Below are 27527 nucleotides of genomic sequence, written 5' to 3' on the forward strand. Positions count from 1 at the left end.
GACACAGAGCAAATATCTCTCCAGATCCACTGTGACAGAAAAAATACTAAAAAAAAAAAAGTTTGACAGGAAAACAAGGCATGAATCCAATTTGACAAGTTTTATTGCGTTATATGTGCCTGACTCATTTGTGTTGTTCATCTCCCACACTGAGCTCATCCATCAGGTCACACAGGTTGTCCACTAGATCCTCCATCAGAGCATAAACCTGCCAGACAGATAAAGAAAAACGCTGAGCAGAAGTACAAACCCAGCATGGAAGTGGTGTTGTCTGACCTAAAGAAAAAGTTAAACATCTTATTTCTCTTGTTGTGATTAGAAAAGGGTTAAAATTAGCCAAGTGTTTGAGCTGTTCAACTGCAAGTGATCCACATTCCAGTCAGGTGTGGCTTCAAAGGACAATAATCAGACAGTATGACCAGTTCACAAACTCTGATCAGTGACTATGAAAGTGGACCTTAAAATGCAGCTTTATTCAAATAAAGCTGATGCCACAAATGACAAGAGAGAGATGTGAACAGACTGATGTCATGCTGGATGCTGGCATGTCAGATAGGGCTGGAGCTTGACACCTGAATGTCCACAACTCCACCATTTGTCATCTAAGAAATCATTTCAGACAGCATGGTATGATGTCGACAGCATGATAAGGTGTCTGTCAACTTCATCGAGTCCTTCAGGAAGAGCCGGACCACATTCCACAAGCACCATAGATAACCTCATGAACTCGCTGATGTGTGACTTGTAACTGACTTGTGATTTCTGGTCCATGGCCCCACTTTCAATCTGGGTATTATCACTTCAAACATAATATATACTTGGTTGTTTTGAGTTTTATCAACCAATCAGTCAGATTTTATTTACATAGCAGTGCTTCCCAGCAACAAAAAAAAGCCACAAAACAGTACAAACAACCATCCAACAGTCCACATCCACAGTCAAGTTATCAATAAAGGACTCTAAAACATAGCGATTGCGGAACTGAGGACACGCTATTCTATATAAAACATGCAATGAGGAAATACTAAATGACATGAAATGAAATAAAATAAGATAAATTAAAACAGAAATTGAGACAGAAGCAAAATGATAAAACAGAATTAGAACTGATAAAATAAAGTTATAAACTGTACATTAAATAGGCTAGAAAATGTTTCAAAGTAAATCAATAGAGAAATAAATAAATGAACTTGGTCCTGAGAAGAGTAATTAATACATGTAAGAAATTAATCAAAATCCTGACAAAAAATGTAGGTCTTACATTTGCTTTTAAAAATATCAACACAACACTTTACACAATATTATATTGTGCGTTTGTATTTTTTTTGTCAGTATATACAACAAGATTTAGATGAACACATTGATTCAATACTGCACCTTGAGCTGCACTATGGTTAAAATATAAGTTTTACTACCTTGTTATCAGTCAAAAACTATTTAAAAATACACAATGCTACTTTTTTTTTCATAGCTGCATTGAGTCTTCAGTGCATAAAACACTGTCTCCTAAAATGTCAACTTCTCTCAAACACCTCCGTGTTGTAATGGAGGCTTTCTGCTAAAATGTAAAGTCTCTACAATGATCTGAGATGACCCCAATGACACCATCAGGGTCATTTTATTAAACCTTGGAAAGCTCCTCCAGGGTCATGGTTGTATGACAAATAAACGGAATTTCACATCAATGCATTGCATTTAAAAGATAACTAAACAACTTGCCTTTTTGTGCAGAAGTCTTGTGTAAATGAGCATCACTTCTGGATCTTCACTTTGGGCATCAGGTGGTTGTTGAATGATTCTCTGTGGTTGGGTGTCAGTCAGCGAGGAAGACTTCTTCCCTAGCTTTCCCCGAGAGGCCTTCTCTACTTCATCCCGTCTTTTTCCCTTTTTTTTGCATACATAACAGAAAGACAAAGTTGTAATTATTGCGAGACACGTAAATATGATTTACTGAGCATGCAGGACGACAGCACAGTGCTGCATTGTAATTTCACGGTATGCGATATATTGGATGTCCCGTACTGGCTGAGTTAACATATAGCCGTGTGTGCATCTGCCACAGATGGCTTGGACCGGTCCAGGTGCTATTAATTCACACTTTGGGCACACAGTCGGAGAGCAGGTGCACATTTTCACACAGTGTTCTGTTGCCATGGTACCCTGTGAGTAATAGGCTGTACCTTACCTATGACTCAACCATCACACAGGGGAGAAAATCACTCAGCAAAATATGTAGTCATGCACACAAAACTGGGCCTCTGGTCTAATTCTAAGTGCATGTGATGGTGGATAACAGAGTGGAGGACCATTAGGATGGAGATGTAACAGGTCCCAGGCTGCATTCACACACAGAACACCACAGCAGCTCATCAGCTTTCAGTCAATCCCTTAAATTCCCATCTGTGAATAGGATTTGGTACAATGAGAATGGGTGCATGGTGGATGGGAACAGGAAAGCAATCATGCGCATTAAAATAAATGGGTACAGAGCGACACTTTTTTGCTCATTATCGCACCCAACCAGTCACTTTTCACCAAAAAATAAATAGCCACCACTGTCATTGTCTTGCTTAACTACAATAATAATAATCTCTCTGGAGGACAAAACACCAAATATAGACCATTAGCTTTCCGCATTTATTGAGAAAACTCAATGTAAAATGGCTGTTTTAATACTATGGACGATTAATGCATCATGTAAACACACAGATCCCACAAACAGAGGCTTGAATTAGACAATCACATAGATGGTTAAAACGTTAGCCAAAGTAAGATTCACAATGAAGCAAAAACACACTGTGATATGTATAAGACCATTTTTTGGGAAACTGGCATTTAGGAGATAATATTCCAGGTGTTTGCAAGCCAGTACGTGGCCAAGTTGTGTGAAGGCAGTCAGTAGTAACAAGACAGGAGCCTGTTGAATGGCACAAAAATGAGTAATGAACTGACAGCTTGTTGGAAGAGGTGAAGGTGACTCATGTTTGGACCAGTTGAACGTCAGCTGAAGTGATGAGTCATGTCTTACCAAACATGATAGTTTATTCATGTTCATGATTAAAATATCCTTGATTGCCTCCCTGCAACAAAACATTTGTATAATTCTTCATCTCAGTGCTGATGAAGGTTAGTCAGCCACACTCACATTTATTGTCTTCCTCACTTTTTCTCTCTCCCACTCAAGCACATTTTCTTCTCACCTTGGCTGATTTTTCAGTTAGTGCTGGTGACTTGGACTCTCTTTTGTTGTCATCTTTAGGTGTGGATCTCCCCCCATTATTCTCCACTTCAGCCACTAGTCCTTCCTTTTTCTCATTTTTGGATTTGCTATCAGCCAAATCTGTGTATACAAAGAAGTAATAAGTAGCACAAGTTCAATACTGTCACAAAACTACAGGTAAGTCTGAGCCAAACTGTGTAAGTCTCACCAGCATCAGATACTATGGATTCATCGTCTTTTATAACACACATTTCTCTCTCTGGGAGGCCTAGCAGGCTCCTGAGCCAGTGCGCCTCCCCAGTCATCTCATCCAGCAGTTTCACCCACAGCTGCTGCCTGCAGAGGGCGCCACACACCACCATAAGACAGGAGTGAGCAGGTGTAGAACATACTGTAACTGAGTGACTCGTGTTCATGCCTCACCCTATAGTGGCAGCTGTTAGATGGTTGTGTTTCAGATCAGTAGGTTCAGAAAGCTGCAGAAACGCAGAGTTGAGCTGAGCCAGCTTCTCTTCTTTGCTAAGAGAGTCTTGAGTTGGCTCTTCATCAGGCAGCGACAACAGAACCTTAGGTATAGGGAAAAAGGAGTGCACAAATACATTACATCAGTCATCACTTTATAAAGTTGTACATACATTAACTGGTCACACGTGCATCTTATTCAATCCAATACAACGGCTATTCTAAATTCTACCCCTCTCATGTATGTTACTGGAGTGCAAAAAATATCACACTTTCGGGTCATTCCATCTCAAACTGTCAAATTTTTAGAACAGTTTTTGCATGACCATTTTTGAATTGCCTAAAACCTTCATAGCAAAACATATGCATATTTATAAAGATATGTCTGAAAGTTAGACTTAATATATCAAACATTTTCCAGGATAACATTGCTTTTAAAATTGTCTGTGAACACATTTTCTGGGTCCCGTCTTCAAGCACACACTTACAAAACCACTGATAGCTGATCATTACCTCCTGAAATATTGTGATCCAAACATAGCCTTAAATTTTAGAGTGTGGAAAAAATGTGATGAAATTGGGTCGATTGGCAATAAAAAGGAAAAAAAAATCTGGGAAAGTACTTCATATATAGGTCTAAAATTCCCCAGATATTATTTTAAAGAGCCATACTTTGTGATCAAAAAGTTTCAAGCAATTCAGTGACTGTCGAGCAGTCCCTTATGATCTGAGATGTAATGACTCTTTTAAATGTAATTCACAAAATTACCTTGATAATACACTTTAAATAGAATTATCAACTTTAAGACAACAAACACTGAAAGTGCTGTAGTGAAAAATAATTCATAATTCACAGGTGTACCAAAAGAGAGGGACCAGTGAGTGTATGTATATAAGCTTTTTGAGAGTATAACTTTGACTAACCTTGCTAAATTGTCCGTTATATGTAGTTTGCTTGCAAAAACCAAGTGCTATAAAACTGCTAAATAATCCCTCTACCTGTCGGAGCGTATCAACAGAGAAGTCCCAGGGGTGTCCTCGATTCACTTCTTGCCACAGACTCTTTAGTTCCTCCACTGGCTGATCAAGATACTGCAACTACAACCACGGATAGAGTTTGACAGTATACAGAAGTAGCAGTTTTTGTGAGGTGTATGACCATGTGAACACAAGACTCACGAGCAGAAATTACTATCATCCCATTGCCATTGACAGTTATCCTCAGTTCATGCATGTCATCATTTTTTCTTCACTTGTACAGAGAAGTGAAGAAATAAGAGTGCCCCTCTTTGTGATAGTAAAATGTGACCATGTGGGAGGCCTAGAAAGCTGTAATCATCCTAATATCTGGTCACGACAACTGTGAAATTAGAAGGAAAAGTGTTGCATTTTTCAAATTACAGCTTAGATGACCCCTTATAACAGATAATTATACTCTGCCACATCTATTCAGTTAGCTCAGGATTTTTTTTCTAGACAGCCTCCCAATAACCCAATTAACCCAGTTAAAGCCATGTTCCTCTTGCACTGCTATCCTCTTCTATACCTTTACTGTATAGTGCCTCCGATTGCAGATAATAGCAGTTATGTCTTACTAGTTTCTTTGTTACAATGGATTGTGATTGCAACACTACAACAGTAGAGTGCTAAATGTAATTGGACTAATATGAAATCCAGGTTTGGAGAGGAAAGCTAGAAGAGGCTGATCACACTTTTGTTTACAGCCAGTAAAATGTCAAGAAGAATAACACGATGAATGGGTCCATTAACGGGCTATCTCTCTCTCTGTAGCAGGAGATGTGACTAAGATTCTGACTGGAATAAACATTAACACTCTCGAAAAAAAAGGTATGATAAATCAGTGCTGCATGAAACTGGGCTACTCAGTGATGCATGATGAGTGATGCATTTCAAACAAGACATGAAACAAATTTCAAAGGACCTTTCTTTGTGGGTGCTGCTCGGGTCCTCAGCAGGATTTGAACAACAGCATAAACTTATCACCAAGAAAAGTTTAAGTAAGATTCTTTGAGAAAATTTTTGCTGCCATCAGTTGGTATTTACCTGGGGGTTTTTGCGCAGAAACTGTTGCTCTTTAGTGATGTAGAGCTCTGGGGGGGAGCTGGGTCTTTCTGGGGTGTGCAACGCCTGCAGCACCTCATACACGATCGATCGACATATTTTTACTGACACGATCTTTTCCAGTTTTGTCTGCTCGCAGGCACAAAGAGGAGAAAAGAAAAAAAATATGGATTCCTGTTAATGAAAATGTTCGCAGTCCATTGGTGTTTCTGTCTCACTTTCAGACACACAGTTTAAATGTTCAAACTACCGCTATGTAAAGCCTCTGGTCTGCAGTTTTGTCTTGGTACAGAGAAACCCCCCTCAGCGTGACCCGCATGGAGGCTCCTTGCAGCAGCACAGGATGAGTGTTGAGCTGCCAAAGTTCAGTGATGATACCTGGCTCATCTGATTTAAACAAAAACTCAACCTGCTGGGTTTCACTGGGACGGATCACACCTAGATGGGAGGGGAAACAAAATGGAGAGCAAAAAAGGCCGACTGGTCGAATGATACGACGTGGTGACACATGGCCAAACAGAGTGTGACGTACAAATGTTTAGCAGCAGGTGCTTGATTGTGTTTGTGTGTGTGTACCAGAGGAGGAATTGAAGTAGAAGTGCGGCTTATTTGTTTGCGAACGCAGGTGAGGGAAGCTGTGTGGCACACAAAGCTGCTGCCAGCTGTAGAAGATGGCTGCGCTGCCCTCATTGTGTATTTCCAGGCTGGATGAGGCTATTTCTCCAGTCAGGGCCTCAAAGAGTATAGTGGCACTGATTCCTACTTCTCCCTGATACAGGAGGGTTGGAGAATGAGAAGCAGTAGTCAAGTGCAGCACATAAAAAATAAGATATGGTGCCTGTCCTGAAGATACACTCACAAATCAGGTCAAATGTCACCTTTAAAACACAGATTCTATGTCTTCGTTTGGCTACATGTTCACCATGAATCCTCATGTAAAAGCTATTTTTCAATGTATTTTGAGGTCACAAAAAGAGCCCACAACAGCAACAAAAGCTGAGTACAAAAAGATGTGAATCACAATGTAACCTTAGCATAATGTTCATTTGCACAGCAGTATTTCCATCAGTACACCAGTAGAGTAATATCATCAGCATTTTGTGGCTTTTAGCTTCACAAAAACTGTTTTCCTAATTTAAACGCAGTAGTTTTTTTCTTTGACATACTCCTGATCAATGATCCTAATGATTTTCCTCATGAAAAGACAACCTGCATGAAGAAGGTTACTTTAAATGTCAATATTCTGGAGGAAATGTTGAGTTCCATGGTAACATTATTATGGTAAAAAGGCAAACTGAAATGAATGACAATACTTTAATGCGCTACTGATGGAGTTTGTGCTTCAGAGGTGCTGAATTTATCAAGACGAAGGATGAAGTGTTTAGTTTGCGTAATCTGGAGAGCAGGAGAAATGAGAAATGCTCATCACAATAAAAGCATTTATACTTGCTGACAAACCTAGTGGAAAGGTGTAAAGCTTCTCTGTACCTGGTTCTTGTTTGAGTTTCCAGTCCAGCTAGCAAGCTGACCACAGAACCTCAAGCAGGGAATGAGAACATCGACTTGAACATCATCATACTGTGCCAGTGGATCACTGTGGAGGACAATGAGACCGAAATATCACTCAGACCATATCTACACTAAGCCATAACATTTCTAAAACATTATTTTGTGTGAAAATAGCTCACTTCCACTCTAGCAGTTTTTTCCCCTTCAAACTAGATCTCTTCTTTGTTTTATCAGCTGATAAAAGACAAAAGTACATCACAGCCAACATTTGGGACCCAAACCATTATTTTATGGTTGCGATGTGGTCAGCATAAATCCAGATTGAGAACAGCTGTTCCATATGGTCTGCTATGTTCACATTTTAAATAAGTTACCACAGAGACGGATAGAGGTGACAAGTTACTGTATTGCTTTTAAGTTATTTTCTTGCTTTTTACTGTGAAGCACTTTGGTCACCCTTTGAGCTGTTGTAAAGGTTTGACAGTGACTGAGGACCACCTTAACCAACTATCTGACTCAGTTAGGACTTTGAATGCACCACTGAATTAATGACTAAGATGTGCAGAATGCATTTCTTGACGCTTTTGAAACTGGGACAGCATTGTCAGCTAGATTTTGACATTCAATTGAGAAAAAGTTGGAGCTCTGTAAGTTTATGACGAATATTTGATGAATCAGTAAATCAGAATTTCTTACATGTCCTTCTTCATCGCTTTGTGCTCCCTCTCTTTGTCTTCCTTCTCCAGTAGGGGACTACAACACACTGTGACAACATTGAACGGTTTACCAGAGCCAATCACCTCCAGTCCACTGATGTCCTGTAATCAGTAACAAAGAATGGTGGTTTTGAAGGATGAACTGAGCCTAATATGTCCATTTAACATTTTGGGTCTTATTACTGAAAGTAACATCAATGGATGAGACTGTTCCATCAGCCAGAGAGGACTAGATTAGGTGGTAATAAAACCTGCAGTATGAGAATAGGAGGAGGAACACACTGTCCAGTTATCAATGGCAAAATGAAAGTTTATCAAGATGTACAAATGCTGCCCTTCAGCCTGTTCCAGCTCAACTGTTTGAGCGAACATATACAGTAATACTGTTCTGTAATTTTTTTGCTCTCCACTCCACATGCGATAGGCAGAGTGAAAAAATGCAAAACCTATTTACTCTTCTCCTCCTCCTGTTATTTAAATTTCCACATTTTTAAAATTCCGACCAAAAGTTTCTGTCAGTTTCTTCTTCTTCTGTTCCAACTTACTCTGCTTTTTTCTCTTTCTTTTTCCGCCTAACAATCCCTCACTGTCCTCAACATCTCTCACTCTCTTTGCACGTATGTCACGAAGCCATGGACAATTCAGCCGCTGACAGGACAATCTGTCTCTGTCTCCATTTGTCAGGACGTACTTCAGACCCAGAATCGCCTCAGCATCACATTAGCCACCAGCACAGCAGAACACACACCACGACCATTTTCTCTAATTTCGCTGTTGCACAAATGTGTGTGTGTGACAGACAGAATACGAAAGGAAAACAAGGGTGGAAGATACCAGCTGAGGCCACAAAAAAACAAGATGCAATTTGAATAGACTCTCATAATCAGCACCTGTTGCTTTGGGTGTTAATAAGATTAAATGATGGGAACTGGCTGTGAAAGAAGTACATTTCTGTTTGAGTGTTTACCCCACAACCTGCTGCCCCTGCTGATGGAGTCATTGTAATGCAGACCGAGCAGTAACGACGGTTCTGCTTCTTTTCTCGGGCTCTGTTACCCCACATATGTCTGCAGTGTTTCTCTATGACTGGACACGCTCCAGATTTCATAACTGTACCTTTTCCTGTATTTGCATGCATGCTAGAGGCCATTGGTGTTTATAGGACAGCTGCACCGCTTAATTAATCTCATCAGACATGCGTGTACAGAATGTACATTTTACAGGCAATAACATATCATGTGTAATCACATTTGGCATAACAGTACGTGAACAGTTTTGTGTGCGTATGTGTGTGTGTGTAGGTGTGTGTTTACGCTCGTGAGCCTGCAAGCAGATGTGTCCTTGCATGGATGTACGTGCACATGTGCCTTGCCCATGTACTGTGGTGTGTTCTCTTCACAGAAAACCCAGAACAGTGTGCCCAAGACTGCTTGATCACAGGCTGTTTTTGAAGATACAGACTGATTATGAACAGTTTGCAGGTTCAGCACCGTGAGACAGAGTGTCCTGGGAGTGAGAGCAGCTTCAGTGGGCTGAGTGGTCCAATAACGAAGCCGTTTCTGTTAAAACAATATGCACATACACGGTAGATCTGTGTTGTACATATTACACAAGTATCAAGTATCCTGTACACTGTGTGAAGGGAATACGGTGACTTGGACTGCGGTTTTGCATTTTTCAGAACAATCCAGAGTTTTTTTTAGTAATGGAAGTTGCAGCATTAGAAATGACACACAAGGTCAGCGAAGCAGGTGAAGGATTTAGAGTAATCAATTAGCACAAATGGAATATTGTATTGCATAATCACCTGTAATTTTTGTGGTGTCATTAGATAGGAATGAGACCCTTCATATCTACAGAGGGGGCGGGTTCTCTTCCATAGAGCCCGCAATGTTGCATTGTCATGTTTGTACAGCAGCCTGGAATGAACAAACCAAACACTAGCTCTAGTGAGGTCCTTTTGTGTTTTTACGTTACCCTGACAGCCACCATAGGTTCTGCTTGGTTGCAATCTGCAAGCTCATGACTAGATGGCACTAAAAGCTACACAGTGATCGTTTGAACTACATAAAATCCCTCTGTAGCCGAATTACACAACTGGAGTCAGAAGCAGAACTCCCTCTTTGAATTAGGACTTAAAACTGAGCACATATATGATCAGCCACAACCTGAAAACCAGTGCAATGTTCTGCTGGAAAACCTTGGGTCCTGGAATTCATATGAATGTTACTTTGACATGCGCCACAAACCTAAACATTGTTTGTTCCATTGCTGGGCACAACAGGACAACTCCAGAGGTCCCGTATCCCTGATCTGTTTTGGCAACATGAGGCGAACCTACACCATATTAGGCAGGTGGTTTTAATGCTATGCTGATGTATGTCTTAGATGCATATTAGATATTAGATTATATTTAGATTCTGGGGATAATATTGATGCCCATTGCCAACAAAAAACTGATAAGTTTGCTCAAAAACTATTATATGTCTAATCATATGTCTGATTATGTGTCAATAGTGGCCCAGCTGGATTTGATAATTACCCCAAAAAGATAGGTTAGTGTTGCATCAGACAATGATCCAAAAGCAATGAACATTTCTAACTTTGGCATGCTAGCTGTTTGGCTGTAAAAGCTTTAACTTTCTGTCAGAAAGCTTAGTCATAAAAATGTGTTGTCTATTGTATAATACATGACACATCCAAGCAATAAATGTAGGTGTTACCTAAAAATAAAGTCATAGGTACTGGACTTTTGAGGCGATACTGATGTCGATATTTGGAGGTTTCAAAAAAAATGAACAAAAGGAGTGTTACCGGCTTTTTGATGCTCGGTAAAACCCCTGCGAGCTCCTGCAACTGGTGTTGCAGGTATACACTCTGGTCCCAAGTCTGAGAAGCTGGACGCAGAGTCTCAGGACAAACTATTCCTAAAAGATGAGAAATTTCCAAAAGAAAGAATATAGTTAGTCTTACAGAGAGACTGCATGTGTATATGTATATGAATGTGCATTTAGGGCTCACATTTCTCCCCATTAAACTATATTTAGAGCAGTCCTATAGAAAGAGTGCCACTGTGCCATCTTCTAATTCACTGTGATACAACTAGTCACATCCAGTTTATGTTTCATTATCTCTTTTTACAATTCACGTTCTTTGACGAGTTTGTTACTTCATGGAGCAATTGTTTGTAACATGACATTTCAGGTGAATGCACAATCCAAAGGGACGGGGTCAAGAACAAGGGTAAAAAGGGGAATAATTGGGATAATGTATGTGCAGATGTCTGTGTGAACCTGTTTCCTGGCGTATGCTGTTGGGTAGTCCTACATGTGTGACAGGTTCCCATCTGCCCTGTTCAGACTGAGTCAGAGTGGCTGTGATGCCACTCATTTCATCTCCATAACGCTGTGGGAGGCTCCAAAACTCACTGCCCACACGATAACCCTAAAGACACACATGAGTGATGAGCCTTCAGAAAAACTACAAGAAATATGAGATACTCTGACAAATAAAGACCAGAGAAAGCCATTACATATCCAGAGTGGATGAGCGGCAGGACATGGTTTAGAAATTCTCTCTGCTCTTGAGTTTCTCTGAAATGGTTGGCTTGGTTCATCAGTAAGTTTTCGACTGGCCTGTCGAGCAAGTCTTGGCATAAAATAGACAGAGATAACACATTAATGTAGACACAGAAAATCATTGTCATTCTTTGAAAAAATCTGCAGTTGTGTACAGATAAATAATAATGATGCTAATTCCTGGCGCAGGCAGCTGTGCTCTCTACGAAGCTCACCAGATAAGACGTCCTGCTGCCGTCTGCGAAGTCTCATATGTGCATCCCAGTGCTGCAGGGCATTGCTCTGGATGTTTCTGTCACCTGAAGGGATTCTCTTTTCCACAGCATCTGAGTGATGCTTCTCGGTGGCCATAGATGGGGGATCTCTGAAAGACCTGGGTATTCGCTTCACCAACTGGTTGAGGGAGAGAGCAATAAAAAAAACAAAAACAAAACAGAAAGTTACTAATGCTGCAAAGCATTTCTGCTGCATTTGTTAATTTTACGGATTGCATTTGAGGAATATGGAATGAATTTACGTCTGTCTCCCCTTTGGCCTCCAGATAACTTCTGAAATCCCCCAAGCTACCCAGGATACTGTGTGGAAGAACCATCCCTTGGTCATCGAACCGAAGCCCCTTTGGTCCTGAAAGGAGAAATACGGTGACAGAAAGTGACGAAACTTTAAACCCCAGGGGAAGCATATTATGAAAAGAAAAATATCTCTTTTAGGCTGCAGGACCACATTTTCAGTTGGATTCTGTTTGTGTGGGCAAATTGATGCAACCAACCTGTGTAGTCCAGAAGCTGAGAGTCAGAGTCCAGATCCAATGGATGAGTCATGGTCACTTGCACAGCTTTTCTACCTTCATCAGCTGGTGCACACATGCCATGAGCTCTGGTGTTTGATGCTATGGTGTCTTTGGTATATAGAGCTGTAGTCATAATATACATAGTTAAACATTTAACTGTTCTAAAATGCAAGTGCCACACAAGCAACTTGTATTTTTGTACCAAAGTGTTTTTCTAACAAATACTGTATATGGATTAGGTGAGTTTGCTGTCTTGAGGGCCTGTAGGTGAACTGCCCAAGCCTGGAGATTTTTAAGAATGCCATTCTGAGAGGGGTCACTGAAGCAGAAGAGAGAAAGTGGATGCTGCAAAAGAGTAACTGTTTTTTTTTTTCTCTCTTTGTACACACATTGGATATGAGTCATGATGCATTGCTTTTGTTGGAGGTCTAATGATCTGAATGTTTTTAAAGTGAAAGAGAGACTGTACTACATTTCACACAATGTGCATCAAAGCTCACACACACATGCAAAGAGAAACAAAGAGATTACCCTTGAACAGTATGGTAATGCAATTCTGTTAATTTCTCTTTATCCAACTGTGCGTGATTATAGTTTCCATGGTCACAACAGCAATAATTAGTCCTTGGCTTTTATAAGCATTTTTCTCTTCTTTTCCTGTATGTTTCCCATCAAGGATTCAGTCCAATTTGTTACAAAAGCGCTCCAATTTACCTGAGGCAAGACTTGGCCTTTGAGCAAAGAAACCGCTGCAGCACTTTATTATATGTTTGCAAATTGATTTCTCAAAAAAACCATTGATAGTGACCCATTTTCTTGCTGTGATGTTCTGCGTTTTTTCTTCCCATTTAAGGCATCACATCCGCACAGATACATTGCTTCCCACTCAGAGTCTCTATATAAGCAAATGTAGACTTACACTGACAGTAAAAACACTTCTGAAGCACCTGGACTTTACTTGAGTATTTCCATTTTCTCCAAATTCCCTGCATCTCACATATAAATCTTGACATTTTTGCTCCACTACATTTAAAAGATAACTTATGTGCAACATATGTACAAATTATTGATTATGAATAAATATACAGACACAATAAATAACAAAGAAATTTTGGAAGTAAATCAGACTTCTTATATTTAGAATTTTAAAAATCATTGAATTTATAACTGATTTTTCTTGGCATTTGAATCATGTATCTGACTTTTTTCTGTCTGAATTTAGCTAATCAAAATACTGAAATACACTGAGATGTATTTTAATAGGTTACCATCTGATAAAACTTTACGGTTCCCCTGTCATAATTTACCACCTATCCAGGAGTATATGAAGAAATTGTGGTATAGCTTACATTCAGGCATCAGTAATCACAACGTATAAATGTATAGTATTCTAGACTACTACTTTTACCCGTGCTTCTTTAAGCAGCTATAGTGTGATACCAGCTAATATTTTTGTGGTTTTATGGTGCCTTAAGGACTGAACTACAGCAATACAGGACTTTTGCAACACAGTATTTCTATCCTGTGTATTGGTAGAGTAGGTTGTTTTGTTTTTTAACCAAAGTAAGAAGTCTGAGTACCTCTTTTCCCATCTGATAGAAAGAGATAAAGTTTCTTACAGCTACAGGCAGAGGCAAACTATCCATTGCCATTAGCAGCAGTCAAAACAGTTGAAGCTACACAGAGGAAAAAGAGACACAGAGGGCTGTAACTGGCCTGAGGCACTTCGAAGTCTTAACTCATTCTTCGGTGTTTCATCCGGATTCATTTGTTCCGACCAGACTGCCGTTAATTCGGTAGTTCAATCGCTGATGTAGCGTTAGCACCGTTAATGGAGCTAAGCTAACGTGGCTAAACTGTTTTCCCCTCTAATCGTAACCATGGCAACGAACAACTCGGCTGAGGAGGAAGAAGCTTTCTTTCTTTCTTTCTTTCTTTCTTTCTTGTAGAACATAAGCACTATGTTCAAATTGAGAATTTGGACTTTTCTAAAGGTGTGAGATTATGAAGGGAATGTTTTTCCTGAAAGGGAAAACTATTTTTAAATACGAAATAATTTATTTGCTTTTTGTTCCATGTAGTGTTTGGCTGTTGTAATCTATTGTGAATGTAGAACAACTGTATCTGACTAAGTGACTGTTTAAAAACTTTCTTTCTTTCTTTCTGATAATTATCAGTCAGTCAGACTTCATTTGCATGGCGCGTTTTATCTAAAACCAATAGGCGTTATTATACCAGAACGTGATGCTACAATAATAAACAAACAAGGACTGCGGAACTGAGGAAACACTGCCATGACCAAATAAATTCATCAATGAGGAAACACTAGAGGCAGGGTAAGTCAAATATCAGAATAACAGAATAAGAATTTAATATAATAATGTAAAGTGTCTGTGCAGATTTTCACTCATCCAGGTCGTGGTAATCTGAGGAGCTTCAGTGAAAAGAGTAAAAAAGAGAAGCCCAGTTGATTTTATACTAAAACTCCAAGGAAAACGAAGGTCGATAAAATTGACTAAGAAGTACAAATACATAGAAGTAAATTTAAATGACAAATTAATAATAATCGTGATAACAAATGAAATATATAAAACCAATAAAAAGACAGACTAACAATCCAGGTTTCAAGCTTACTTTTAAAAATATCAGCATAACCTATGGATTGATAATAAAAATAGCCTAATAATAATATCATCAAGGGACTGAAGTGAAATCATGCAGCAAGTAAAACATTCTGCTCAGCTCTGTCCTGCATTATGTTTCCTCAGCACAGTGTTCTCCTGAAGGACATCAAGCTCCTCTGTCAATCAGCATGACGCGGACAAACCACGGGGTTGAGGATAGTCGAGGCTATATAAAGACAACTGACATCAGCCAGCTCGCTAAACACCAGTTCGAACAATCCTATAAAACGTCAGATAGCTGACTGTGCCCACTTCCCATTTGCGTGGAATCGCGGGCCAGAACCGTCTTAAAAGGATGGAAATGGACAGCCTCTCCACTGGCGCACCGACCACCACCATCCCCGTTACGCACCAGCACACATGTTCCATGGATGGTGCCCAGTTTATGGATGCGCAGTGCGCCGGGTCCTCCAAAGTCTTGCTGGCATACAAGAACGCCTCGCAGCACCTGAATTCTTCGGGGATTAAAGCGGGCTTGGGGATACTTAAAGTGGCCACGTCTCAATGGAAACAGGAGAAGAAGACGCGCTCTGGGGCGGCTGTGAAGCAGCAGGCTAGCACCAACAGCAGCCATCCCTGCAAGAGGTCCCCACTGGATCAGCTGGCAGCTCTGGTTCTCCACGGTCAAACCCGGCACCAACCGATTGGCCAAGGACACCGACCAGACCCCCTTCACTCCACTAAACCGCAGAACTGTAAACGCATCGTGGTTCTTGGTGCCCCACGGGTTGGAAAGACATCTATCCTCAGAAGATACCTTCGGGACGGGTTTGTGGAGGACTACAGTCCCACGTCCGAGGATTTCCTCAGGAAACTCTTTCGTATCCGCGGAGAGACCTACCAAATTGACATCCTGGATGCGTCGAGGGAGAGGGACTTCCCAGCCAAGCGGCGACTGTCCATCCTGACTGGTGAGTGTTGCCTTAATTATAACCTCCGTCCTGCAAAAATTTAAAAGTGTTTGCCAGATGTTTATTTGCTCATGATAAAGGAATCGCTTTTGGGGGTGTTAAGTGCATGCGTAATTCTTTAGAGTCTCTCTTGAGCGCATGAAATACAACTAACAGAGAAAAAAAATGTTTTTTTCTGCAGGAGACATTTTCCTTCTAGTATTCAGTCTAGATGACCGGAGCTCCTTTGAAGAGGTATGCGCCCTGCGGACGGAGATTCTCGCTGCTAAATCCAAGCTCACCAGATCCTCTGTGCCAGAGTATTGCGCACAGCCACGGGTTCCCGTGGTGGTCTGCGCAAACAAGGTGGACCTGCTGGAATCTGAGCGAGCGATATCGAAGGCAGAGGTGCTCCAAGCCCTCGGTGATGACTGTGCCTATTTTGAAACGTCTGCAAAGGACAGCACCAACCTCGAAAAAGTCTTCGAGACTTTGGCAAAGCGAGGCGGGCTCCCGACTGAAACTGGCCCGTCACAGCACCGCAAAGTTTCGCTCCGGTCGTACCAGGCGATGCGGCCGGGCCGCGTGGCCGGGCGGGGCGGTCAGGTACCGGGGAGAGATGATCCCTGCGGCACGCTGTACCCACTGGCCCGTCGGCCGAGTTTTAGCACGGATCTCCGTCACGTTATTGGGCCACACACAGCAAGAAAGCCCGGCAAAGGACTGGAGAAATGTCATATTCAGTGAGATACAAACAGACTTTTGACAGAAAGCGTCACAGAGCGAATAAAACAATACATAAAGCACTGATATTGATTTTAAAAAAGTAATGTACTAGGTTGTTTAATTACATGATTACTTGAGAATATGTTTTTGAAATACATTTTTTAAATAAAAAAATCTCATTAATATCTATCTATCTATCTATCTATCTATCTATCTATCTATCTATCTATCTATCTATCTATCTATCTATCTATCTATCTATCTATCTATCTATCTATCTATCTATTTATGTGTGTGTGTATGTCTGAGTGTGTGTTTGCCACCCATTCAAACAACTGTGAAGGAGATAGTGGGAGGATGTTGAGTCAGGAACTTGGTTGTTTGATTTCTGTATGACTATTGCATAACTAATATTCAGAAATCTATTAGATGGCAACTCCTTTTCCCTCGCCCACTCTTGTTTTCTCTTCCTGTGTGCAAATGTGAGTGAGATTGTGTGTGTGTGTGTGTGTGTGTGTGTGTGTGTGTGTAACACTGGAGTCGTGATTGCAACAAGTCTACAGCCTGAATCCCACACATCCTAAACAACCAGATAAAAAAATCGAGGCTTCCAGTTGGCATATACCTTCCACATCCTACACTGCTCTATAAATGACCGCTCAGATAGACCTGCCTCTCTGTGAATTCATGGTCATCCTTCATCCTGTGCAGCTAAAGCAGCCTCTGTAAGAGGCGTTGGATGAGGTCACGAGGGCTGTGGGGATGTGAGGGATGCAGGGTAACACCAAGACACAATCAGCAGGATGTGACTCTTTCCACCAGGCAAGAGAAAAGACTGAGTGACGAACAAAAGTCAGAAGGTTGTACTGTGGGAGTTGTTGCCATGATACATTTCTAAAGGACAGACTTGTCTCTTTTTTTTGGTTGTGAATAAGCTGGGTGTTTTTCTGTTTGTGCTGCATTCACTGTTCGCTTCTCATACTGGAGCTACTGCTGCTCTGTTTCCGTGGTCACTGCTTTTAAGTTCACCTAGCAGCAAATAACAGACCACTCAGGCTTCACATTTACAACAGACCAAAGGTGATCCTGACCTTTTAGCCTTTCCCCCTACATGATCATTCGCAAAAAGGAAAAAAACATCTGCTTTTCATATGCCTCAACAGAGGGATTATTAACACTCTTCCCACCTAAAAATAATGATAAAAGTGTGAACTCTGAGGCCTCTTTTAAACTTGATAATCACACTACCATCACTACTAAGGTCCCGTGTGTGGGTTTCTCTGAAAAGAAAATTGGATTCTGTTGAAGGTGTGTGCTGTGAGTCACGATACCTGAAAGCCTCAGAACAATGTCTGATCCAAGGTCAGACAGACCCTCTGAAAGATTTGGGGGGCCTCATACAATTCCAATTCTTTTTACAAAAAGAACTGCTCCTAATAATGCACATGGGAAAGAATCAGTCTATTATCCATTCAAGTTTAATATTCAGTGAGATAATAAAATGCACAGTCACCTAAAGATACCTTTTTTTGTGCCATTCAAGGGATAATCAGTGAAATTGGTTCTTAGTCTTTAAACACAGGTTTGCCTGCCTGAACAAAGAGCTTATTAAGCCCCAAGAAAAGTATATATTCCCAGCTATTGTTACATTAATAGCAGTATTATTTAGCTGCTGTCAATACTTAAGACACATTTTCTGTCCTTCTATAAATCTTGTGCAGCTTCCAGTTGTAACAGGAGCAGGTTTGCCACTTGAAATTCTTAGTATGTTTTGAAAAAAATGGGTTCTTGATTTCAGGCAGAGGCTTCTCCCTCTCACTGAGGTCGATGGAACCTTACACCTCTGCAGCTCCACTGACAGCTATAACTGGCAGACACACTGGTGACAGCTCCACGATCTGGTGGAAAAATGCCAACATTTTTTAGTGCCTCAAAATTCTTGTTTTAAAATGAGAAAACTTGTAAATAGGTGTAGAGTATGCTAAAAGTCTGAGCCTTGAGCTACATTTTTTATTCTTGTATTTTGTAGTATTTCATGTATAGAGTTTCAGCTACTACACATTTGAGCAACTGTTACAAAGCAATGTCCCTGCTGAGGTTAATCAAGTACTTGTGATGTTAAAGGCCAAAAGCTATACTGAACTGTGGAACCAGTCACCTGTATAAGTTTAAGAGAAGTCTATGATTAAATATTTCATTCTAAGACAGCCCTGCCTGCATGGCTGCACACATATTTTTCAAACAATAACTGCTTGTTTCTAACATTAGGTCACTGGAGAAATGGATTTTATGAGGATGTGGTGAAGCATTTTGAGAATGTGTAACATGACTGCAATTTCTTAAGTATAAATGTCCCCTAATCCAATAAAGAGAAGAAAAGACAGAGCTGACAGACCTTCATCCTGGAGCAGCTTTCATACGGGGAAATATTGCACAGTGTCAGGAAGCGAATGGAATTTCACATTTGGAAGTTGGATGATTTGGCTGGAAAGAAAAACTGTTAGTCAAACATGAAAATAGCAAATACACATAGCCTATCTGTTTATTTGTGTTTTTGACTATAGAAAGACACCAGCCTTCAAATTTCTAGTACAAAAGCTACAGACAAATCCAAAGATAGACAAGTTTCTTCTCGTAAGTATTTACAACCAACTGGGCCCCTTAAGTTTGCAAAGACATGACTGGACAATCATTGTTTTTATGGAAGAGGTAAACAGATAATTAAGGTCAATAGACACCTATTGTATGTAGAAGCCTCATTGTTCTTATTAATTACTGTTTATTTGTACTATTTCTTGATAATTATGTCCCTGCCAGACACAGTGCAGTAGATACTGTGTTAAAAAAAAAGATAGATAGATATAGATACAGACATATAGATATCAATGTAGTTGTATATTGTTGGTCTTCAAGCAAAATTTGAAATGATTCATAACAATTAAGCAGATTTAATTTTTATTCAAATAACATGTTAACTAAACACCATCAAAGTATTAATCCTAAAAGTCTATTTTGCAAATGGAAATATGTTTCATTCGAATTTGGTCAACTTAACAGTCAATTATGATTGTGATTATGGTTGTTGCTGTTATTAATATGATGCCGAACTGCAGTCTGAACCTTTTGTACATGCTGTCGCGTGCTGGCGACTTCACATTGCAGGAAACTGCCACCATTTTTTCTCCTGTGTGACCCCAGCAACTTTACCGCACGTGCAGTAACACTTTACTTTGTCAGAGCAATCGTTGCTCACACACAAACACACACGCACAGCCAAACACTTGTCAGAACAGATGCTGCTGTCTCTGTTTGCACGTGAGGAGGATTCACATATGTTCCCATTGTTCCCTCTGTTTCTAAGGCACACACATACAAGCACATACACAGAACATAAAAGACTTGCTCCCAAGCCTGAAACGTGATGCTGTTTTTCAGCTCAGCCTCGTCCTTCACTGGAAGAATCGAGATTCTGCTGAAGTGGCTTACAATCATTACATTTTTACAAACATGATGCATTGCTTTGTACTCTGTTATTCTCTCATTTTCTGGGATGTTTAAGACACAAAACTGAACATAGAAATGAGGAGGATTCAACTCAACATTGAGGAGATGTTGTATTGGTATAGGGGCTGTTTGAGCTGATCTATAGCTGGAGTTTGGATCATTTGCAGGTCAGGTGGAAGATAAAATGATACTGCAACTGTTTTCTATGCAATTTTTGTAATTTTAATAAAAGGTGTCTCTCCATCCCACAGAGCTTTCTTTGTTCTTGTGAGGCCTTAGCCTGGGGTAGAAAACAAGCAGCCCATAAAACCTACATTTAAATTTGAACATAAAAATAAAATCTAACTTCTCTTGCTAATTTTCAACCTTGCCACCTCCTCTATAATGTTTTCAGCACATGCCATATCCACAACTGTTGTCATCATATCATTTCTTGACTTTCTCTGACTTCAAACCCAGTGTATGTCGACAGTCCAATCAGTTACCACTTCAAAGCCGCTGTGGATGAGATCATGTCCCAGAGATAAGGATGGAGGAGGCTGGTAGGCTGTCACGCAATTACATGACAGAGAAATCAAAGAAGAGCAATGGAACAAGCACAAACACACACCCAGGCACCTGTTGCTAGTGGATAGCTCCCTTTTCTTTCTGATTAGTCTCTGATTTGGCTGCTCAGTGGGCGTTTGCCATAACTGACCCAATCAGGTTGGATAAATGCATATGCTGTACGACTTGCTGTTTTCTTGACAAAACTAACATTCTGTCAACATCATAGTGGTTAAATCATTACAGCTTCTTCTAAAAGACATTGAAAATCCTACAATACCGTAATACAAGCAATCAATTATGCTTCAAAATTCAGACTATGTGGCTGAAAACAGTTCGTGAATCACCATTACTTTGTACATAAGCTGTATATGTAAAGTCAGCAGATATTTCAAACTAAACTGTGCTTAAAACACGAACATGAAGAGGGAAACAGTGAGAGAGGCTTTGTTGAATGGTTTGGAATCAACAAAAACCTTTTCACTGAAACGTTAAGATGGAAACACAATAAAGTTCCACCAAGAACCACAAAGAAAGAAATAGAAAACGGTGGTCACAGAGGTCTAATAGTTACTCCCAAGAAGAGATTGTGAGAGGAATGCCTTACCTACATTACTGCACAATTTAGAGCACATTTTTATTTCTGAATTTCTTTTTCAATTGTAATGTTTATTGAAAGTATTTCATTGTTTTTGCCAGCTAAATGTTTATCTTTTAAGCAGAAAAGAAGCTACAGCATAATTTGCTTCAGATGTTTGTGTGTATACGTGTGTATACACAAGCGCGCACAATATATATATATATATATATATATATATATATATATATATATATATATATATATATATATATATATATATATATATATATATATATATATATATATATATATATATATATATATATATATATACATGGTGTCTGTGGTAAATTGATATGCAGTGGTGTCTAGCAGCCACTAGAGGGCAGACTGTGCACACAGAGATCGACTGAAATTCTAGATACTGAAGTCGGTATATAGAACATTTTCTTTGTTAAACACACTAAGACAGTATTATTTGTTATTTTTCTACTCTAGTCTTATTTTAGTGTTCTTATTTTTACTTAATTTTTGTAATGTATTGTACTTACACTACCAGTCAAAAGTTTGGACACACCTTCTCATTCAATGGTTTTTATTTAAACATTGTAGAATAACACTGAAGACATCAATACTATAAAAGAATATATATAGAATTATGTTACGAACAAAAGAAATGTTAATCTTCAGTATTAATCTACAATGTAGAAAATAAGACAAATAAATAAAAAGCATTGAATGCGAAGGTTTGTTTGAAGGTTTTATTTATTCCCATTAAGTGTGTGTGTGTGTGTTTGTGTGTGTGTGTGTGTGTGTGTGTGTGTGTGTGTGTGTGTGTGTGTGTGTGTGTGTATGGTTTGTCTTTTTTTAATCCAAGTCTTTCTAGAATTTAAAAGGGTGACATAAATAGAGACCAAAATGTTTTTGTTTTTCTCATTTTTGTTTTATTTCATTTATTACAAGCCTGTAAACATGCTTATTTCTTCTGTAAAGTTGGACATTTTAACATGGGCGTCTATGGGGACTGACTCACTTCTAGATCCAGTCTCAGAGTGGCTAGTTGAGGAACTCTAGTTTTTAAAAACTTCCGCATTAGCTTCATTTTTCAGCCCTAAAGGTTTGCCACATGCTAGATCCTCATACCTTTCTACCTGCCACAAGTGACTTTGCTTCCTCATTCCTGCTCATAGTTTCTTTCCTTTAAGAATTGCTTTCCAGGGTAATGAAAGTGAAGTATAAACCACTTGACTTAACCACTTTTTGCTATTTAACAAAATTTCAAGCAAAAACAAAAAACAAAAACAAAGCCAAAATGGATGAGAAACACTGAGGAGAATTTTAAGATACGATAATGCACATTAGACCAATAATAATAGCCCTATAATAATCAACCAGCGACATTGATTTTGTTGACAAATCTTATGCAACAGAAATGAAGCACAATGAACGCTACATCCATTGTGATCATAGCAGTGCCAGACGGCCTCTTCAGTGAACGTGCCACGTTTACCAACCTTTGAAAAATGGACCAGCTGTGTTTAGAAGCAGCATGGTCCCAGTGCAGTGATCTCCAGGGAGGAAGGGGTTAATCAGACACCGGAACCTGGTTTAGTAGTTCATAGTTTAGTGTCATAAGAAAGTGGGCGTGTTCTGTTTGTTATGCTATAAAAGAATCCGTGCACCTTCCAGAATACTGTACACCTGAAGAAACATTTGTACAGGTAAGTTCAAAATTAATGCCCTTTTTATATAACAACCAAAAATAGGCAGTTATTTATAATTTCTGTTTCAATGGTAATGTTTACTTGCTAGCTAAATCCCTTTTTTTTTTTTTTTTTTTTTTTTTTTACAGAGATGATGGGTATGAAGATGGTACGTGGAAAAGCTTGGATCGCAGGTTGCATCCTGGTTGTGCTGGTCACATTTTGTGGGCGAACTGCTGACTGCCAGAATCAAAACCAAGGTATGTGATATAGAAAAAATGTCACTGGAAGAGCAGATTTGTCCTGAGAGTAGAAGAAAAAAAAAAGAGCCCTTAAAAGAACAACACAAAAGATTTTCCACACACAAAATTAGTTTTACAGTTAGTTTTGGTTACATTTTCATTGTTTTAGTGAACTACCTGCAGGTTTTTGTTCTTTGTCCATCTATTTTCCCACCAACAGTCATGCAAATAGTTCTGAAGTAAAAATTATTAATTGAGAAGCGAGATCCTGCTTTTAGATTTAACTACAATAACTGTTATTAATGTTTTTTTTCTATTCAATTAGTCTATTCAGTTGGCTATTGGCAAGGCCCTTGAAGACAAACCTGTCCATGTCAAAAAATAATGCAATGAAAATTTTACATATTATGTTCCACATTCAATGACTTATTTATTTATTTATTTTGTAAATCTACATCCGTCCTTATCATAACCACAAAATATGTATTCAGTTCCAGGATTTTAACCCTTTAGATGCCAGTTTGCTTACATGATGTCACTTGTTTGTAATGGGGGAAAAAGACCAAAAAATTAAACTATTTCTATATAATAAGTACAATTTTCTTTTTTCTTTTTTTTTTTTTTGGATTTTTAGGCAGTTGCTGATTAAAACAAAACAAAACAACATACACTTGAAACCATGAAGACGCAATTGCACTTATGGTCGCCATAGGGTTGTACACAATGTCAAATTCTTGCTGTGTGAAGAATTTGTCATAAAAACAACAAATCAAACTAAAACATTTGCACTATCTAATAAAATGTTTTTGCAAAAATACTCTTACAGCGAACACAGACAACAAACTGTGTTTAACCTCGAGTGCCATCTCACTGTGAAGGTCTTTTCACACCTGAAAATCATGAAGGTTCATATTTTTGTTACAGTTCATTAGCTTTGGTTTCACATTGCGATTACGCTCACTTAAGAATTTTACATAAAATACCCGTCATCGTCACCTACGTTGGCCTGATTTCTTACATCTGACACTGATTGGTTTGCAGAGAAATGCTGAGAATGCTATCCAGGTCACCATAAAGGGCATTTGTCCTTCTCATTGGCCAAAGCAAACAATAGATCACTTAAAATTGTCATCTCCTCCTCTGACAATAGCCTTGCAACTGGCCTGAAAGCCCAAACCGTCCAAAAAGATCCCACCAGAAATGGATCAAGGTTCAACTGACTAATTAAACAGATTTATTTTTTGGTCCATCATTATATAAGCCAGTGTGACCCTAAACTAATCACAGTAATGTTAATATTGAAGACTTAAAGCAAGAATCTGATGTTACTTTTTGTTTTTGAATATATTTGTACTCTTCCGATACTTAAAATGAAAGTCTGTAATCTAAAAACATAATGATAGACATTATAATGTGTAAATATTACTGTATTACTCTGCAAAATATGAGGTTGGTTGAGAATAAAATATAAAACTATGTTTGGAAAATGTCAATTTGATTAAATTCATACTGCTTAGTCTGAATCTGTTTCAGTTTGATTGTTAACTGAAAAGGCTGGTGCTCACTGTGTTTTGCTAAAAGCCAAGTGCTGGTGATCCTAATGACTCCACAAAATGGACTGTTTCAGTTAATAAAAACAATGCTTTGCTCATTTTCTACAGGCTTGAAAGAGCTGAGACTCATTGTGGTCGGAAAAACTGGATCAGGAAAGAGTGCCACTGGAAACACCATCCTGGGACGTACAGACGCCTTTAAAGTCGATGCATCACCTGAATCTGTGACTGGTAGCTGTCACAGACAAGAGGTAGAAGATGGTGACAGAAAGATTGTCGTGATCGACACACCAGGGCTGTTTGACACAAGCAAAACACAAACAGAAGTGAAAGGTCACATTGAGAAGTGTGTTAGACAGTCAGTTCCTGGCCCCCACGCTTTTCTGTTAGTGCTCAGTCTGAAATCAAGATTCACACAAGAGGAGAGGGACACCGTGAAGTGGATCCAGGATAATTTCGGCTCAGATGCTTTAATGTACACCATAGTCCTGTTTACTCATGCTGACTTACTGGGAAGCAAATCTGTGGACGACTACGTGGCAGAGAGTCTCCATCTAAAACGACTGAAAAACCAGTGTGGAGGAAGATACCATTCGCTCATCAACGACCAGAGAGCAAGCAGATGCCAAGTCAGAGAACTTTTAGATAAGATAGACAAAATGGTGAAAGACAATGGAGGAAGTCACTACACTAACGAGATGTATGAGGAGGCCCAGAGGAAATTATGGGAGGAAGAAGGCGCACACAGAAAGATTCCTTGGTGTAAAGTATCAAATATTGTTTCCACAATAGCTGCTGTTGGAACAACGTGGTTTATGCCACCTGTAGGATTCATAATGGCAGGAGCAGTCAAAGCTGCTGAATTAGCTTTTTGTTAAAACCTTGTGACGAAAAGAGAAAGGTGGAAGAAGCTATAAATAATGTCTACGAATAAGCCAAATAATAGATTTAATTAGTCTATAATAAAAGGCCTGTCAGTTTCATCTTAAAATAATAAAAAAAATGATTATGCATGCTTTCCGTTTATTAGACATGTGCTTCATGCATCATTTTCTCTGTGTGGTATTGGCTGACAATAAAAAATATTTTTCACAACAAAGTCTGAAATGCAGATTCATTCTTCTGACTTTTATTTCCAATTTTATGTATCTACCTATTTGTCTGCATGTTTATGCTGCAGATTCAGGACATTAAATATCAACCAACATAGAACCATCCTCATTTATACTGCTGTCTGACAGGTTTTTATATTTTATATGTAAAATTACTTGATTTTAATAAGAGGAGTTCATCTATGTCTTTTTAAACAAACAGGCCTCATTAAGAAAACCTGATGTGCTCTTGAATGCTGCTTGTCCTAATAAGATATTAGGGCAACCATGATTCAAAACAGCCCAGGAGAAAGAAAAAGTTCTCCTTAGGCAAGACATTCATAGTTTATATGATTTTGACAGGAGAAATTTTGCCCATGTGATAATAATTTATCTAACTACAGCTGATGATGGTACAGTACAATGTTTTTTCATTGTTACTGGGCTACCTGTTATAGTGTAGTGGTTAGCACCATCGCCTCATAGAAGGTTCTGGGTTTGAATCTCGGCCTGAAGTCTTACTGTGTGGGGTTTGCATTTTCTCCTGTGCTTGCATAGGTTCCAACCTGGTACTTCCTCCCACAGTCCAAAAACATGCTGAGGTTAATTGATAACTCTAAATTGTCCGTAGGTGTGAATGTGAGAGTGATTGTTTGTCTCTATGTGTAGCATTGTGACAGACTGGTGAGCTGTCCATGATAAACCCTGCCTTAGCCCTAAGTCAGCTGGGATAGACTCCAGCCTCACCACGACGGTACAGAGGATAAAGTGGTGTACAGATAATAGATGGATGTTCTGTAACACATCCACGCATATAATAATGTTCCTGCTGTGAAATGAAAACATCTTTTGAAAAATATTTTTCGCCTTTGGAAACGGATCAGACTTTTACAGTAACAAAACATCCAGCTGTGACAGAACTCAGGGTTTAATCGTGTAACTAATGATTTACCTGCTGCTGAACTGACTGTGTTTGTGTAATGAAATAAAGTACAGTGACATTTACCAACAGATCCTGACTGATCCTGTCTTCTACTGCAGTGTTGTGTTTGGTGTAAACAGAGTTTTTCCAATCATATTTCATTATTTAGGAAGCTGAATAAACTGTTTTAGCCTTAGAGTCAGAAGCCAGCATAACAATTATATGTAACCTAACCACCTAAGGAGCCAATATGGTTTGAACATGTTTGGCTGAATTACTCCAATATTACAATTTGTCATGTTGCAGCATAAAGCAGTTTTACAGTGTCTGAGCAGAGTCATAGGTGAGCTGGTGTGCTGAGCTGCAGCAAATGAAGAGGGGTGGGTGGAGAACGAGACTTCATAGATCTATGCAGTTACATCTAAGCTGTGTTAAGGTATGAAGGGATTATGTTCATGGAAAAAAAGACTTCTAAATGTGTATCTTTAAAACATAGAGATGAGTTTAAATGTGTTTTATTAATGATGTCATACATAATAATATACCAATCAGAGAGACCAAACCTTTACATTTACCCCAGTGCTCAATAAACATGTACATTTACTTAAGTAGATTTTTCATGTGGGACCTTCACGTGCAGAGTTGTATTTCTACATTGCTGTATTGGAACTTTTAAATAAAGCATCTACTTCTCCCACCTATGATGTTTATTACTATCTGCTATGAAAG

At 39.2% G+C, this 27527-nt stretch overlaps 4 protein-coding genes across 4 annotated transcripts; 2 read left to right on the top strand and 2 right to left on the bottom strand.

The window, feature by feature from the left end:
- Nucleotides 1-85: 85 nt before the first annotated feature.
- On the bottom strand, nucleotides 86-6217 carry LOC111571899 (mycbp associated protein). Its single transcript, XM_023275297.3, has 8 exons — nucleotides 6015-6217; nucleotides 5747-5893; nucleotides 4682-4780; nucleotides 3644-3786; nucleotides 3429-3556; nucleotides 3201-3340; nucleotides 1720-1884; nucleotides 86-208 (listed from the first exon to the last, which is right to left on the bottom strand). The coding sequence occupies exons 1-8, from the start codon at nucleotides 6081-6083 to the stop codon at nucleotides 125-127; spliced, it is 975 nt and encodes a 324-aa protein (XP_023131065.2). The 5' UTR covers nucleotides 6084-6217; the 3' UTR covers nucleotides 86-124.
- mycbpap (mycbp associated protein) lies at nucleotides 6015-14226 on the bottom strand. The gene is made up of 10 exons (XM_055010083.1): nucleotides 14079-14226; nucleotides 12337-12485; nucleotides 12085-12191; nucleotides 11783-11960; nucleotides 11522-11637; nucleotides 11283-11433; nucleotides 10804-10916; nucleotides 7970-8091; nucleotides 7253-7358; nucleotides 6015-6533 (listed from the first exon to the last, which is right to left on the bottom strand). The coding sequence occupies exons 1-10, from the start codon at nucleotides 14123-14125 to the stop codon at nucleotides 6303-6305; spliced, it is 1320 nt and encodes a 439-aa protein (XP_054866058.1). The 5' UTR covers nucleotides 14126-14226; the 3' UTR covers nucleotides 6015-6302.
- A 952-nt stretch (nucleotides 14227-15178) lies between these two features.
- On the top strand, nucleotides 15179-20321 carry rasd2b (RASD family member 2b). The gene is made up of 2 exons (XM_023275277.3): nucleotides 15179-15952; nucleotides 16134-20321. Exons 1-2 carry the CDS (start codon nucleotides 15337-15339, stop codon nucleotides 16676-16678), a joined length of 1161 nt encoding a protein of 386 aa, XP_023131045.2. The 5' UTR covers nucleotides 15179-15336; the 3' UTR covers nucleotides 16679-20321.
- Nucleotides 20322-23111: 2790 nt separating this feature from the next.
- Nucleotides 23112-26037, top strand: LOC118470666 (GTPase IMAP family member 9-like). Its single transcript, XM_035950528.2, has 2 exons — nucleotides 23112-23250; nucleotides 24894-26037. Exons 1-2 carry the CDS (start codon nucleotides 23142-23144, stop codon nucleotides 25661-25663), a joined length of 879 nt encoding a protein of 292 aa, XP_035806421.2. The 5' UTR covers nucleotides 23112-23141; the 3' UTR covers nucleotides 25664-26037.
- The last annotated feature ends 1490 nt before the right edge of the window (nucleotides 26038-27527 follow it).

The sequence above is a fragment of the Amphiprion ocellaris genome, chromosome 4 (genome assembly GCF_022539595.1).
Source record: "Amphiprion ocellaris isolate individual 3 ecotype Okinawa chromosome 4, ASM2253959v1, whole genome shotgun sequence".
Taxonomy (NCBI): Eukaryota; Metazoa; Chordata; class Actinopteri; family Pomacentridae; genus Amphiprion; species Amphiprion ocellaris.